Below are 17,739 nucleotides of genomic sequence, written 5' to 3' on the forward strand. Positions count from 1 at the left end.
TATTAGCATCCTTTGCCAAAGATTTCTTGTAATTTACTTTCACTTGCCTAATCTTCATTGTGACTTGTTTACAGACTAGCTTATATCTGCAATAGGCTTCTGTGTCCCCTGATAATTTATAAGCATCCCATGCATTGTTCTTCTTTGCCACAAGTTTCCTTTGTTCATCTAATATCCTTGAACAATATTTCTTTATCAGTATGAAAAGCCTTCCACAAATAGTTCCTTGAATGCTTCCCACTTAGAATTTGATGTAGGTAACATCATCAGTTGGTCCCACTGCACAGTATTTAAAAATGGTCTGAGACCACTGTAGTTTCCTTTATGAAAGCAAAAACCCTTTCTTTTACCCCTGATTGGTAGTTACATCTTTAAGTAAATCCCACATCAGTACACTGTGATCACTGCCACCTATTGGTTTCTTTATCTGCAAATCCTTAATGCACAGATAATCACTGTGATTACCAGATCAAAAGTATTACACTCTCTAGTTGCCTCTTGAACATGTTGCTTCAGAAAACGATCATCCAATAAATACACAAAGGTCTTGCTAGTGTGCGAGTGACCAAATCTGCAAGTTCCAGTCAATATCTGGAAAGTAAAAATCCCCCATTATAATACAATCTGATTTAATGGCCGATTCTATTTCTCTCTAGAATTGTTTGTTGTAATCATTAGTCATTAGGCCTATAACACACTCCTACTTTCATTTTTTGTTTCCCACTGCTTATGTCACACAAAACTGACTCAATGTTGCACTGTCCATCTATTAATAAAAAATTTCAGAGCTACAAGGCTCAATAACTTCCACAATTTTTTAATATATTAAAAAAGTAAGAGATTACCTCAATCTTTTTCGTGGAATGCTTCCAGTCAATTCTCTCTCATATATGACGAATAAAATAAGGTGAAAAAAACGAATTAATGAATTCTCTCATTCATAGAGATACGACCAAATCCGATGCGCAATGGAATCGAAAGCCGAGAACCCCAACCCAGAAACACATCAACCACCGCAGCTGCAGTTTTTTTTTCACCTTATTTTATTTGTCATATATAAGAGAGAATTGACTGGAAGCATTCCACGAAAAAGATTGAGGTAATCTCTTACTTATTAATACTGTCCATCTATGTTAACTGGATGCTCTTTATCATATGTTATGTTTTTCTTAATAAACAGCATGGGGAAGTAAATCAGATTTTCTTATAACCCTGGATTTTAACTTCCCCGTTAGGAGAATCAGATTGGTCCACTTGATATCGATGGTTCAACTGTTCATGATCCTGCTCAGGTAGCTAACAAACTAAATGAATATTTTGCAACTACATTCACACATGAGGAGTTATCGGGGAGGGGAATGCCAGAGGTGTATTAAATTCTGGCAGTAAGCTAGATAATCTTGTAATAACCAAGAGTAAAGTGGAGGAGAAATTGTTGAAGATAATATAAGGAAGGTACCAGGGGTGGATGGAATCTATCCAGTTATATTAAAGGAGGCAGCAAAGGAAGTAAGCAAACCCTTAGCCATTATTATGAGAACTTTTATGAGGTGGTGAACTTTTATGATTATTATGAGAACTTTTATGAGAATTATTATGAGGTGGAACAGGACCAGGGTATGTCTGCCAGGGGCAAAGGTTGATGACGTTGTAGAGCAGATATCATCTTTTAAGGGCACAAAAGGTGATATAGTTGTACACGTTGGCACTAATGATATCAAGAGTAGGAGACCGGCAGAATTGCTTAACAAGTAGAGGTCACTGTTGAAAAAAAGCCGTGAAATAGGGTTGAATTTGAAAGTGTCTGCAATTCTGCCCAGACACGATAGGAGGGAGTATATGATGAGAGCCTTGTCGATCAATTCGGCCCTGGAAAGATTGTGCAAGGCTCAAGGGGTAAAATTTTTTTCAGCCTGGACTGTACTTGTTAACAGGAGAGATTGCTTCTACAGGGATGGGATACACTTAAATAGAAAGGGTGCAAGAATATTTGCTGATGCTATCGAGGCAGTGTTAGGTGGGTCGGAAAACTGCTAGCTTGGGGGGGAGACAAAGACGAATATATTAACAGTAGCCACTGGCAGAGGTGAAAGAGATTCTTGCACTGCTTCTATTGGAATGAGCAGAAGCCTGAAAAACAAGATGCAGGATATTTCAGAGACTGCTGGGAGTCATTGCGGTACAAGTAAACACATGGGTTGTGTGAGGGTAGCTAAGAATAGAACTAGGTGCATGTATACTTGCGTGTACACCAATGCTAGGAGTTTAGTAAATAAATTTGATGAATTTGAGGTATTGCTCAAAACATCAAAGGCAGATATTGTTGGGATTTCAGAGACGTGGTGTCACACAGATATAAGGAATGCAGAACTGGAATTTGGGGAGTACAACGTCTACAGAAAGGATAGACTGGATAGGAAGGGAGGAGGGGTTATGCTATTAGTTAAGAAATACATAAAATCCAAGGATGTGAAGCCTGTGGACATCGCTGGACAGTGCAGTGTCAAGTCAGTTTGGTGTGACATAAGCATTGGGAGATCAAAATTGAGAGTAGGAGTGTTCTATAGGCCTAATGACTCTGATGAGTATAATAAGAAACTGTACAGGGAAATAGAGTGGGCCAGTAAATCAGAGAGTCTTATAATGGGAGATTTTAATTTCCCAGATATTGACTGGAATTTGGGGGCTGGTCACTCACACACTAGCAAGGCTTTTGTGGATTTATTGGATGATTGGTTTCTACATCAGCATGTTCAGGAGCCAACTAGAGTAAGGAATACTCTTGATTAATTCTTCATGCATTAAGAATCTGCAGATAAATGAACCACTAGGTGGCAGTGATCACAGTGTGCTGAAGTGGGATTTACTCAAAGAGGTAACTACCATTAGGGGTAAAGGGAAGGGTTATTGCTTTCGTAAAGGCGTGGGATTTACTCAAAGAGGTAACTACCATTAGGGGTAAAGGGAAGGGTTATTGCTTTCGTAAAGGCGACTACGATGGACTGAGACAGTATTTAAATTCTATACAGTGGGACCAACTGATAATGTTACCAACAGCAAATACAAAATGGGAAGCATTCAAAGAACTTATCTTGGAAGCTACTAGGCTTTACATACCAACTAAGAAATATTGTTCAAGGTTAGGCCTAAATGGATGTCAGATGAACTGATGAGGCATATGGCAGAGAAGAAACATGCATGGGATACATACAAATTAACACATGACACAGAAGCCTATGATAGATACAAGTTGATCTGTAACCAAGTTACAAAGGAGGTTAGACAGGCGAAGGCAGATTACGAGAAATCTTTGGCAAGGGATGCAAAGAAAAACAACAGCAAAGAGTTCTTTACTTATGTAAACTCTAGAAGGAAGGGGATGAATCAGATTGGTCCACTTGATATCGATGGGTCAACTGTTGATGATCCTGCTCAGGTAGCTAACAAACTAAATGAATATTTTGCATCGACATTCACACATGAGGAGTTATTTAGCGAGGGGAAAGCCAGAGGTGTATTCAACTCGAGCAGTAAGCTAGAGAAACTTGTAATAACTGAGAGTAAAGTGGAGGAGAAATTGTTGAAGATAAACACAAGAAAGGCACCTGGGGTGGATGGGATCTATCCAGTTATATTAAAGGAGGCAGCAGAGGAAGTAAGCAAACCCTTAGCCATAATTATGAGAGCTTCCTTGGACTCAGGGGAGGTACCCACAGACTGGAGATGTGCAAATGTGACCCCAATTCACAAAGGAGGATCAAAGGCTGACACAAGCAATTATAGACCTGTGAGTTTAACTTCTGTTCCAGGAAAATTAATGGAGGCACTAGTTAAAGAAGCACTGCAGGATCATTTAGTCAAGACTTTAGTTATAGTTCGGACACAGCATGGTTTTGTTAAAGGGAAGTCTTGCCTGACCAATTTGATTGGATACTATGATGCAGTCACAAAGGAACTGGATGCAGGGAATAACTTTGATATTATATACTTGGATCTTAGAAAGGCTTTTGATACTGTTGCACATGGAAGACTGCTGCTCAAATTGGAGCAGTGTGACATTGGAGGCAAATTGCTGCTGTGGATAAAGGGGTGGCTGAGGGGGAGACGACAGAGAGTGGTAATCAATGGACACTGCTCGTCGTGGACTAATGTTATTAGTGGAGTCCCTCAGGGCTCAGTGTTGGGTCCATTATTGTTTTCTGTATTCATAAGTGATATTGATGATGGTATATCAAGCTTAATGTCCAAGTTTGCAGACGATACAAAGGTAGGCAGGGTTGTCAAGGACACTACTGACACTATGCTGCTGCAACAGGATCTGGAAAGGTTGAGCAGATGGGCTGAGAGGTGGCAAATGAAGTTTAACATTGACAAATGTAAAGTACTACACATGGAAAACAGCAACCCCAGAGCAACGTATAAACTCTGTGGTACTACACTGATAGTGGTACAGAATGAAAGGGACCTGGGGGGTGGTTGTGCAGGCACATATGAAGTTCTCTGAGCAGTGCAGACGAGCTGCAAGAGTAGCTCATGGTGTCTTGTCAATGATATACAGGAATATTTCTAGCAGGGATAAGGAGGTGATTATTCCCTTGTATAAGGCAATGGTTAGGCCACATCTTGAGTACTGTATACAGGTCTGGAGGCCTCATTTCAAGAAGGATGTAGAGATGCTGGAAAGAGTACAGAGAAGGGCAACAAGATTAGTGAATGGAACAAAGGGGTGCTCTTATGAAGAAAGGCTTAAGTTTTGCAAATTACAGAGTCTGGAGACTAGGCACCGGCGAGGTGATCTGATAGAGGTGTATAAGGCTTTGAATGGTTTGAGCATGCTCAATGCCAATGGGATTCTTCCTCTTGCTCAGAATAATCACCTCAGAGGGCATAAATTCAAATTGAGGAAGGACGGATGTCGGATAGATGTGCGGAAATTTGCCTTTGGCCAGCGGGTGGTTGGTTGGTGGAACCGACTTCCATCATTTGTTGTTGAAGTTGATAGCCTAAACAAATTTAAGGCTCAACTGGACAGGTATTTCGAACGAATGGAGGGGTGAAATGGGAGTGGTGTGTTTTTTTTTTTTTTTTTTTTGGCTGATGCTGAATAAGCTTGCTTTCTTGCATCATATGCCTCTACTAATGCTAATGCTAATGCTAAATTCTTGAATTGTGTGACTTTCACGGTTTTATCCCATCAATAGATATCCGGTTCAAGAAATCGCAGTACATGGTGATTCACTGTCACTGGATAATGAAACTTTATTCAGGTATGCTTGATATATCTCCAAATAGGCCTATAAGGCTGGGACAATTCATATTGAGCAATTAGACTTCACACCAGCTAGTATTTAAATAAACAAATTTCAATACTGCAACTAAAACACTTTATTTACAATAAAATAAAATTACAAGTATAAAAATGGAAATATAAGTTAAAACTGATGTGGTTTAATTTACAATAAAATAAAATAAAATATAAAATGTGAAATAAAATATGATGATAAAAGCGATAAAAACAGTGAAATAATATACTAAAATACCGTAACAACTGTAGCTTTCGGAGATGGCAATCTCCTTTCTCAACAGCATACTTCTGCTGTGCGGCACATCCTTAGATAGCAGATCCACAGCACTCGTCACATGGTTCCTCAGGAATCCGGTTGGAATTTCCCATTTGCACACCAGAACAGGAAATGGCTCGGGAGTGCACTAGCTGAAACCGTTCATCTCGTCCAAGAACAACGGTTTTAAAAGGGGATGTAAGCATACACCCCTGTGTACGCCTACATCCCCTTTTGAAACTGTTATTATTAATGGTATTGCTAGCTGTCCCAATACGTAAACTCTCAAGCCATTTACGGTTCCAGAACCCTGTGCATGATCCGTGATGACAGCATCCTCTGGGGAAATTTGATGTTGCTTCTCCCAGAAATGATCTGCCACAGCAGATTTCCCATAATTTGCGGACTTTATTGCATTCATATGCTCCTCCAGACAGTCTTTCAGTCGTCGCCCCGTCTCACCCACATAACACACCCCCACAATCCGAGCATTTAATTTCGTAAACCACCCCACTGTTGGCTTCTTTCGTTATGGGATCTTTGACACGGGATATCACTGTGTACAACCTCCGTCCCAGGAGTTGCACACAGCGTATCTGACACCCCCGAATTATTCGTGCAATGTGCTCTGAAAGGCCTGGATAGTAGGGAATGTATGCAGTGCTCACAGGGGTGAATGGCTCATTACGGATGGACTGTGCTCCTCTAATAAGAGGAGCAGATTCCACATTGCACGAATAATTCGGGGGTGTCAGATATGCTGTGTGCAACTCCCGGGATGGAGGTTGCACACAGTGATATCCCATGTCAAAGACCCCATAACGAAAGAAGCCAACAGTGGGGTGGTTTATGAAATTAAATGCTTGGATTGTGGGGTGTGTTATGTAGGTGAGATGGGGCGATGACTGAAAGACCATCTGGAGGAGCATATGAATGCAATAAAGTCTGCAAATTACAGGAAGTCTACCATGGCAGAACACTTCTGGGAGAAGCAACATCAAATTTCCCCGGAGGGTGCTGTCATCACGGATCATGCACAGGGGTTCTGGAACCGTAAATGGCTTAAGAGTTTACGTATTGGGACAGCTAGCAATACCATTAACAGAGACAGAGGTGTACGCCTACATCCCCTCTTTGAAACCGTTGTTCTTGGACGAGATGAACGGTTTCAGCTAGCGCGCTCCTGAGCCATTTCCGGTTCCGGTGCGTAAATGGGAAATTCCAACCATATTCCTGAGGAACCATGTGACGAGTGCCGTGGATCTGCTATTTAAGAATGTGCCGCACAGCAGAAGTATGCCGTGCGGCATATCCTTAAATAGCAGCACAGCATACTTCTGCTGTGCGGCACATCCTTAAATAGCAGCACAGCAGAAGTATGCTGTTGAGAAAGGAGATTGCCATCTCAGAAAGCTACAGTTGTTACAGTATTTTAGTATATTATTTCACTGTTTTTATCACTTTTATCATCATATTTTATTTCACACTTTATATTTTATTTTATTTTATTGTAAATTAAACCACATCAGTTTTAACTTATATTTCCATTTTTATACTTGTAATTTTATTTTATTTTATTTTATTGTAAATAAAGTGTTTTAGTTGCAGTATTGAAATTTGTTTTTTTAAATACCAGCTGGTGTGAAGTCTAATTGCTCAATATGCTTGATATGCATGCACAAATGAAATGAGTAATAAATAGTCAGACTGCTCTATTTAAAATCCACCTATATTTACATATCAGAATGATGCATTGAATGAGCATGTGCCCACACGTACTCATTTGCATTTCGATCAGTTGTTTGATGGGTTCGACATTTCAGTTCAGCTTAGAAAAGGGAATGTGAAACGTTATTTTATTTATATTTTACTTAGTATGATTCCACACATAGACTATTCTTTTGACAAGGGATTACAAAAAGAAAGTTTGTGAATAGTGAAAACAAAAAGAAGATGGAACAGTGGAAACAAGAAGAAGATGGTTTAGTATAGAGCATTTAACTGAACTGTAAAGCTTGTTAATTATATGTAAAATAACTTGCCTGAAATTATGATGAAGCTGCAGATTTGTGGTAGAACATGTTGCTTGATTCATAGTTCCAATAATATAAGGACTGAAAAATGTTCAAAATTGTAGTTATATCTTAATGTTCAAAATGTTCCTTATTTTAATTTACAATTTCAATCAATAACTAAAGAAATAACTTTTGATACTTATAATATACTAAATAATATACACATTATATACTACTGCCATTATATCAAACAATTATCAGTACTATATGCATGAACAGAAACAAAACAAAGTATAAAATATCATTTATGATGTATATTCATACACAAGGCATAAAATCACTGCATTTTATTGTATTCTGTATGTGGCAGAATCAAAAATCTTTGGCACTTAAGAAATAGCTGTGGAGAGAGAATCAGTGTCTCTCTGCATCTGTGGATGCTGAAACATGTTCTAGCTATATATGTCCAAAACAATCGACCATCAATTTTATTATTATTATTATTATTATTATTAGCCATATGATGCAAGGAAGCCTAAGGCTTATACTGCACCAACCAAAAAAAAAATTTTTTTCTGAATTACCCCGAGAGAGAGAGAGAGAGAAGTAGAAGGGAATCACCAAGAAAAATAAGAATGATGATATCCAGCTCAGGACCCTGGGTGTGCTAAGCCCTTATTCACCAGATATGAGCCCCTGAGGTTAAATTTGTTTGGTCATGTGAGCTGAGAGAGTCTGAAGAAACTGGGAAAGATAGAGATGTTGCATCTTCATCAGAAGTACTATTTTTGTACATTATAAAAGAATTTCACAAACTGAACAAGGAGCAACATCAAGTTCCACGTGTACCTGGGAGACACTTGTGAGAAAGGCTTTCCCCAAAAACACACAAAATACAAACACATAATGACATTTTCTGACTTCCACAAACTGACTCAGCAGCTAATCCTAATCTAGTCACTCACGCCTAAAAATTTAAAATGATAAAACTGGGAAGAGCCCAAATCTGCACAGCTAAATAACAATATGCTAATAATAAAGGGCATCATTTCTTTGGGTGGTTTCAAAAAGTGATGGACATGAAGCCGATGGGTATTATTGTCTTCATGTCCAATCATCATTCACTGTACTACAGGCAAAAATTCTACCTTCCAATAGATGAATTTCACATGTTGGTCGATATTAATCCTGTCAGATCCCAGTCTAGCTGGTACTCATTTAATAGCAAGTATCACACTTGGTATTTCAATATACGGAGTGCAATAACTATTTCTCTATGCAAGTTTCAGCACTTATGTACGCGTTGTACAAGGCTATCCTTATGGAAGCAATTTTTGGGAGTTTAAATGAACTCCTAAAGTAGCACCATTTTCCAATAATAATGTCACCTGCAGGATGTTTTTTTGAGAAAATTTCATTAATATTATAATTAGGTTTATTTAATTTAAATTAATTTGGAATTGATATAGCTTTATTTTGTATCATTATGTTTCATCAGCTTACCTGACAGGTACCTAGCCTCCAGATGTTGCAATTTGCAGCACTGAAGCTTTTCTTGGCAAGAGCACCCTTTTTTCCAACCTCAACATTCTCATTACCCTTCTCTGCACCCATTCCAGAAGTGTACATTCTTCCTAAAATGAGACCTCCAGACCTGTATGCAGTACTCAAGATGTGGCTTGACCATTGCCATTTACAATGCAATATCACCTCCTTATCCCTGCTAGCAAACTTCCTGTATATCACTGACAACACCCAAAACATTGTCTGAATTTTTGGGTGCAGACCTGATCAGAGAACTTCATATCTGACTGCACAATTACCCTCAGGTCTTATTTTTCATTATCCACTACCGCTGAGTGTAGTTACTCTGGGGTCACTGCTACCCATATGCTATACCTTGAATATGTCAATGTTAAACATTAATTACCATTTCTCAGCCCATTTGCCTAATTTTTCTAAATCCTGTTGGAGTAGAAGCATACTGTCATTATTGTCATTACCAAACTACACTACCAAACTTTGTATCATCTGCAAACTTGGCTATTTAAGCCTTATACACCTTCATCAACATCATTAATAAATATAGAAAATAACAATGGGCCCATCATCAAAATCCATAAAATCTTGTTAGCGTGTGATTAACCAACTCAAAAGTTCCAGTCAATATCTGGAAAGTTATTGTCACTGAGTATAAGACATTCTGATTTACTGGCTCTCTATTTCTCTGTACAGTTGTTCGTTATACTCATTAATGTCATTAGGCCTATAACACACTTCTACTCTCATTATTTTCCCAGTACTTATGCCACAGCAAATTGATAGAACATTGCATCAGCCACCCACAATGACTGGATGATCTACCTTAGACTTTATGTGCTTCTTAACTAAGAGCAAAACTCCTACCCCCATCTATCCTGTTTGCCCTTTCTGTACACATTATACTCTCCATATTCAAATTCCGCATCTCTTATATCAGATATGCAAGCATATCTTATATGCAAGTATCTATTCACCTGTTCTCACCCTAACACAGTCCATGTATTTACTTATTCTATGATGACTCTCAGCAGTCCTTGCAATTCTCGCAACTTGCTTTCCAAGCTGCTGCTGCACATTCCAGTACACTAAGTGCAAGAATCGCTTTCACCTCTGTCTGTCGCTATTGTTATTCTATTAGTTTTCTGACCCACCTAACGCTGCCTTGATAGCATCAGCAAATATTCTTGCACCCTTTTTATTTAAGTTTATCCCATTCACATAGATGATGCATCCTCTCCCTTCCTCTTAACAAATACCATGTTGAGAAAAATTGTACTCTATGAGCCTTGCACATCCTTTTTTGGGCAGAACTGAATGATAAGGCCCTCGTCCTATGCTCCTCCTATCGTGTCTGGGAAGAATTGCTGTCACTTTCAAATTTAACCCTAACTCGTGATGTTTTTTTTTTTCAAAACTGCACTGTACTTAAGTAATTCGGCATATCTCCTACTCTTAACATCATGCCAATGTGTTAAATACAACTTTTAACACATTGGCATGTTAAATAAGGTACAACTTTTTGTACCTTAAAAAGATATGTGCTGTACAAAGTCATCAAAATTTGTCCACGGCAGACATAACTTGGTCCTATTCCACTTAACCTTTTTGTACAATATATTTATTAGTGATTGTTGTTGACTCTATTTGAAAATGATAGAATCATCAACAATCAATAATTCCCCTGGGACTAGTGCATTCTGCCTTAGGGATTCTTGCTGTGTTGCTTTATGCTCAAGAATGAATTGAGGTGGGCAGCTGAGAGCTTGATGGTCCCTGATTTTAAATGCCTCCAGGTACATCCACCCTACTCTTCAAGCTCTCATAAACAATCATCCGAATTTTGTTGAGTTGGCACTTAATTTCTTTACACTCTTAGCACCAAACACACAAAGATTTCCCCCTTCACTGTATCATGTTTTGTTCCAGAAAGGTACACAAACATTGCAAAATGGCACATTCTGTCAGGCTGTGATTCATAGGAGAATCTCCCCAGAGCGACAGCCACAGGCATCCCACTACTTTCTGCCTGTTGCTTTGCTGCTCTAGTCTGGAGCATAATTTCTATGTAAATTCGACATAATTGAGAACACTACACTAAACTAATATAATTACATGCAATAATAACACTGGTTTAATTCACCAGTTATGCAAATATTATACATACTGTGCTATTAAGTTTATGTTATACGTATTATGCCATATAGCAACATTTGTAAAGTTATAAGTTAATTATAATAGATAATAAAATTATCTAACTAATGCCAACCTACATTAGCATTAGCAGAGGCATATGATGCAAAATGCAAGCGTATATAGCATCAGTCAAAAAAAAAAAAAAAAACCTTCCCGTTTCACCCATCCATTCACTCCAAAAGTTTGTCTAGTTCAGCCTTGAATTTATTTAAGCTGTCAACTTCCACAATGACAGATGAAAGCGTGTTCCAGCAATCAACCACCTGCTGGCTAAAGGCAAACTTCCACACATCTATTCTACAACTGTCTTTCCTCAATTTGAATTTATGCCCCCTCAGGCGCCTCCGTAGCCAGGTGGGAAGGAGCAGCAGTGCGTAGCACACGCTTCTTGATTAGACCGGGGTTCGAGCCCGTCACCACCAAATACGGAGGATGAGGAAAGGTCAGGGAATGACCACCGCATTTCCCGGAGCAATATGGCCTTAGTTGCTAATGCTCCTAAAAACCAAATAACAACATGCCCCCTCAGGTGCAGAATCTGAGCAAGAAGAAAAATCCCATCAGCATTGGGCTTGCTCAAACCATTCAAGGCCCGAGACTACACACGAGGACTCATAAACTGAAATGAGGAAAGATGGTTGCAGGATAGATGTGCAGAAGTTCGCCTTAATTCAGAGGGTGGTTGATTGTTGGAACAACCTTACATCTGTTGTTGTGGAAGTGGATGGTTTGAATAAATTCAAAGAAGAACTAATCTAATCCTTTCAGGGAATGTAAAGATGAAGTGTTTGGTTTTTTTTTGGTTGATGCTTTATAAGATCATTTGCCACTAATAATACTAATACTAAAGACTGCTTTTCTTAGGTTAACAAATGCAAAGTGTGTTAGTTGTCTGACGTCACGAGGGGTTCCCCCCCCATCTCTGTTTGTTTGTTTGTTGTTTGTTATTTGGTTTTTAGGAGCATTAGCAACCAAAGCCATATTGCTCCAGGGATATGCGGTGGTCATTCCCTGACCTTTCCTCATCCTCCATATTTGGTGGTCACGGACTCGAACCTGGGTCTAATCAAGAAGCATGTGCTACGCACTGCTGCTCCTGCCCACCTAGCTACAGAGGTGCCGCCATCTCTGCGTTATGTACTCTGTTTGTGTAGCACAGAATTCTGTGTTCGCCAGAGATTTAAAAAGTATGTGGGGAGTGGAAGGATATATAGTGTTGTGTACCATTGTTCTTCTGACCGTTGGGACCAACTGTTACCACTGTTACTGTGACCTGCCTCCCCGGGGCCACACTTGGACCCGGGGAGGCAGGTCAGGTACCCAGTAGATTTTAATTTGTACTCTGGCAGGCCCTGACACCTAGTTTCCACAGATTTCAGTGGCAAGGGTCTATGTGAAAAAAAAGGGGGGGGGGGTTAATGCTAGAATATAAAAGGCCAAGAGAGGTTTATGCAAATTGGTTTAAATTTGGATGTTATTAAGTAGGAGGAGAGACTGAAGGCTGGGAGGAAAGACAGAGGTATGGGAACGATAGAGAATGTGACCCCAGAAAGTCAGTGAGGCAGAAGACAGGAACCCATCATCTCATCCCAGCAAGGGAGGAGAATAAAAGAAAACCAGCCAAGTGCAGTTTTATTGCCAATGTGGCTTGTGGCAGAAAAGCTGCTGGTGTCTGCAGGTGTGGAGGCTTAACTTTAGGAAGGATGTAGAGCTGCTGGAATGATGCAGAGAAGGTCAACCAGACTGGTTGAATAAAACAAAAGTCTGCTCTTACCTAGGAAGGTTCAGTTCTGCAAATTGCAGCATCTTGAGATTAGGTGTCCGTGGGATTGAGCTGTTTAATGTCTTGAATGGATTGAGTAAGCTGAATGTTAATGGCATTCTTCCACTTGCTGAGACTACACACACATTAGGGGGCATAAATTTAAGTCGAGGATGGTTGCAGGATGGATATGTGGAAGTTTGCCCTCAACCAGCAGATGGTTGATTATTAGAACAAGCTTCCATCTGTTGTTGTGGAAGTGGATGGGCTGAATAAATTCAAAGATGAACTAGACAAATTTTTGGAGGGTGTGGATGGGTGAACCATGTAGTTTTTTTTTTTTGGCTGATGCTATATAAGCTTGCTTTCTTGCATCATTTGCCATTATTGTGTATATATATATATGTTTTAAAGGAAGCAATGGTTTAAGATATTATTAATAATAATAATGGTTTATGGACCTAGGACACTGCTATATGCAGAAAGTACCAAACGACCATAATTGTTACATAAGTTAGTAGTCATGAAAGGCAACGTGCTAACGTTAAGGTACTCGTAATGCTAATTATGGAGAAGGACGGGCAAATGGAACAGAAATCGCTATCACAGTGAACAAATAAGGAAGTTAAGATAAAGGAGAAGTAATAAGAATAACTTAGTGCTGTTCGTCCTGTGACCTCGGCACCTTTCCTCCTTTGATTTACGCGGCTGGCCGAAATCAAAGGAGGAAACGGCAATAAGTGGGTAAAGCCTCTGTTTCTAACATGAAATACACGCCGCACATGGTACATGTGAAAAGTAGGTAAAGTTAGTTAAAATTTAATTTTAATTTTAATCATGAGGCATGCGCATATTTCATGGCTGACCTGACAGCGGCTGGAAGTAAAGATTAAAAGAATAAAAAGCAAGAAATAGGATAACTTACTGGGGTCGTGTAGGTTGTGGCGATCTATACTGCTGTGGAATAATAAAAAGTTTAAACTGAATGTAAGCTATGGTATAAACTGGCAACCCCTAGTGTAAAGAAATCAGAAAGATTAAAATTAAATAAATTAATTAGGTTGGTCTAGCTACCCCTTGTGTTGCAAGTTGGAGATGTATTAAAATAAATTAAATTAATGAAGTAGTAAATTAAATTAGTAAATTAAAGTTAAAATTAATTAAATCAATTAGGTTAGGAATGTAAAAAGGGGTAGGGGTTAAACACGTGAAGGAATGCATCCCAGGATAGAAAGGAATAACAAGCTAGCAAAGTAGCGGTAAATAGTCACTGAACTTTGCATAGGTGAGAGAAAAGTGTTTTAAAGAAGAAAAGAAGAATCTCAGATATTGCGTTCGATAAAATAATGGTTCACGAGAAATAAAAATTGGGGGAAGGAAAGCATGAAGAGTACTGAAGAAGACAAAAACATGGTGCTAGGGCAGTTCGGGTTTGCTATACCCGTTCCTATAGTAGGACCCTGAACATATGTTCAGGGTCCTACTATAGGTTCAGGGGTTGCCAGTTTTTATTCTTTGTATTCTTTTTATTCTTTTAATCTTTACTTCCAGCCTTTGTCAGGTCAGCTGTGAAATATACGCATGCTTCATGATTAAAATTAAAATTAAATTTTAACTAACTTTACCTACTTTTCACGTGTACCACGTGGCGTGTATTTCATGTCAGAAACAGGCTTTTCCTACTTATTGTCATTTCCTCCTTTGATTTCGGCAGCTGGCACTCGATGAAGGCACCAAGGTCACAGGTTGAACAGCACTAAGTTATTCTTATTACTTCTCCTTTATGTTAGCTCCCTTCTTTGTTCACCATGATAGCAATTTCTGCTCCATTCACCCTTTGTTCTCCATAATTAGTATAAGAGTACCGTAACGTTAGCACGTTGCCTTTCACATATATGAGGATTATGCCAAAAGTAATGAACAAAAGCAGTACATTCAAAATTCTTTTATTTTGTAAAATAATTTACATTTACTTTAAAAAACCTTCACTGTAGTCTCCTCCACAACCCACGACTATTTCCCAACATTCAGATAATTTTAAATGCTGGCTTAACTGTCTGCTGACATAAATCTGTCTGATGCACTGGATTGCACTCATTGCTTTCAAAGCCTTATTTGTCTAAGCAAAGTTTGGACCAATATTTAAACAGCAAGGACTCAAATCAGAACTATAACTGGGGTGAGATAGTGTTTCCCACTTGTAATCAGTGAAAACAAGCTGTGTAGAATGTGTGATATGAGTATATGCAATGTCATGCAGCATGAGCACGCAGCATCCAACACCTCTGGCCTTCTGACTAATTTTCAAGCATAATTTCTGATGAAGAAATATTGCATAACAGTCTCTAGTTACTGATCTTCCAATTGTTATATGATCAGTGGCAATAATGCCCTCATAATCATATGCCATTGTTACCATTTGTTTCACCTTTGATTGTTGCCAGCAACATTTAGAGGGATTTGGCAAATACAGATTTTTTCCATTGAATTAATCGGGATTTCTCATTCACAGTCACAGGTCCAACTCTCATAAATGGCAAAAATGTATTTCAAAACTCTTTGCCTTCTTATTTTTAATTATGGGTAACTGTGTTGCAATTTTTTTGTGCTTTGCTGATTGTTTTACAGACAGCAAATATGGGAACAATGTGGGAACCCCTCCTCACTAAACCGACTGAGAACACCCCTTAACAATGCCGCCAAATTCTAATAACATCTAAATTCTATCATTTTCTTGTAAATCTCTTTTGGCCAAATTCTAGTGTACACCCCTTTTTGACCTGCCTCCTTGTGGCAAAGTGTGGCCAGTGGTGAGTCCCAATAGGGGCCCAATGGCTAAATTCTAAATAGTCAGAGAAACAACAGTACATAATGCTACACAACAGACCACTCCCCACACACTTTTTAAATCTCTGGCCTCCACAGAGTTCTGTGTCACTCACAAAAGATACAACACAGAGATGGGGGAAACCCCTGGTGCCGTGAGACAATTAACTTTATTACTTTATTACTTGAACATTATTTGTCTTCAAAACTGGTCTGACCTTGATGAAACCTTTGAGACTAGCATGAAATTATGCTGTGCCTTGTTGATGTATGATTCACTTTCTGCAACAATTCATAAATTTTATGTTGGTGTTTAGCATTAGCATTAGTAGAGGCATATGATGCAAGAAAGCGAGCTTATGCAGCATCAGCCAAAAAAAAAAAAAAAAAAAACCCACTTCCATTTCACCCCTCCATTCATTCGAAATACCTGTCCAGCTGAGCCTTAAATTTGTTTAGGCTATCAACTTCCACAACAAGGGATGGAAGTCTGTTCCACCAACCAACTACCCGCTGGCTAAAGGCAAATTTCCGCACATCTATTCTACATCTGTCTTTCCTCAATCTGAATTTATGCCCTCTCGGGTGATTATTCTCAGCAAGAGGTAGAATCCCATCAGTATTGAGCATGCTCAAACCATTCAAGGCTTTATATACCTCTATCAGATCACCTTTCCAGACACTGTAATTTGCAAAATTTAAGCCTTTCTTCGTAAGAGCAACCCTTTGTTCTATTCACTAATCTTGTTGCCCTTCTCTGTACTCGTACCAGCAGCTCTACATCCTTCTTAAAATGAGGCCTCCAGACCTGTATACAGTCCTCAAGGTGTGGCCTGACCATTGCCTTATACAAGGGAATAATCACCTCCTTATCCCTGCTGGAAAAATTCCTGTATATCATTGACAAGACACCATGTATTACTCTTGCAGCACCTCTGCACTGCTTAGAGAACTTCATTTCTGCCTGCACAATTACCCCCAGGTCCTTTTCATTTTCTACCACTGTCAGTGTAGTACCACAGAGTTGATACGTTGCTCTGGGGTTGCTGTTTCTCATATGTAGTACTTTACATTTGTCAACGTTAAACTTCATTTGCCACCTCTCAGCCCTTTCTAAGATCCAAGTATATAATATCAAAGTTATTCCCTGCATCCAGTTCTTTTGTGACTGCATCATAGTATCCAATCAAATTGGTCAGGCAAGACTTTCCCTTAACAAAACCATCCTGTGTCAGAGCTATAACTGAAGTCTCGTCTAGATGATCCTGGAGTGCTTCTTCAACTAGTGCCTCCATTAATTTTCCTGGAAGAGAAGTTAAACTCACAGGTCTATAATTACTTGTGTTGCCCTTTGATCCTCCTTTGTGAATTGGGGTCACATTTGCACTTCTCCAGTCTATGGGTACCACCCCTAAGTCCAAAGAAGCTCTCATAATTATGGCTAAGGGTTTGCTTACTTCCTTTGCTGCCTCCTGTAATATAACTGGATAGATCCCATCCACCCCAGGTGCCTTTTTTATGTTTATCCTCAACAATTTCTCCTCCACTTTCCTCTCAGTTATTACAAAATCATCTAGCTCACTGCCAGAGTTTACTTCATCTCTGGCATTCCCCTTCCTGAATAACTCCTCATGTGTGAATGTAGTTGCAAAATACTCGTTTAGTTTGTTAGCCACCTGAGCAGGATCCTCAACTGTTGAGCCATCAATATCCAGTGGACCAATCTGATTCATCCCTTTCGTTCTAGAGTTTACATAGGTAAAGAACTCTTTTCTGTTTTTCTTTGCATCCTTTGCCAAGGATTTCTCATAATCTGCCTTTGCCTGCCTAATCTCCTTTG

The 17,739-nt window shown here is 39.1% G+C and overlaps 1 protein-coding gene across 1 annotated transcript in view; it reads right to left on the minus strand.

The window, feature by feature from the left end:
* LOC150075004 (uncharacterized) overlaps nt 1–17,739 on the minus strand; it is a 1,344,778-nt gene that overhangs the window by 91,895 nt on the left and 1,235,144 nt on the right. Inside the window, exon 31 of the mRNA XM_090389033.1 lies at nt 7,604–7,675. Within this exon, the coding sequence (XP_090245159.1) occupies nt 7,604–7,675 (72 nt within the window). The remainder of the gene's footprint in view (nt 1–7,603; nt 7,676–17,739) is intronic.

This window comes from Mastigoproctus giganteus, chromosome 14, assembly GCF_048544385.1.
Source record: "Mastigoproctus giganteus isolate SK-2022 chromosome 14, ASM4854438v1, whole genome shotgun sequence".
In the NCBI taxonomy this organism is placed as follows: domain Eukaryota; kingdom Metazoa; phylum Arthropoda; class Arachnida; order Uropygi; family Thelyphonidae; genus Mastigoproctus; species Mastigoproctus giganteus.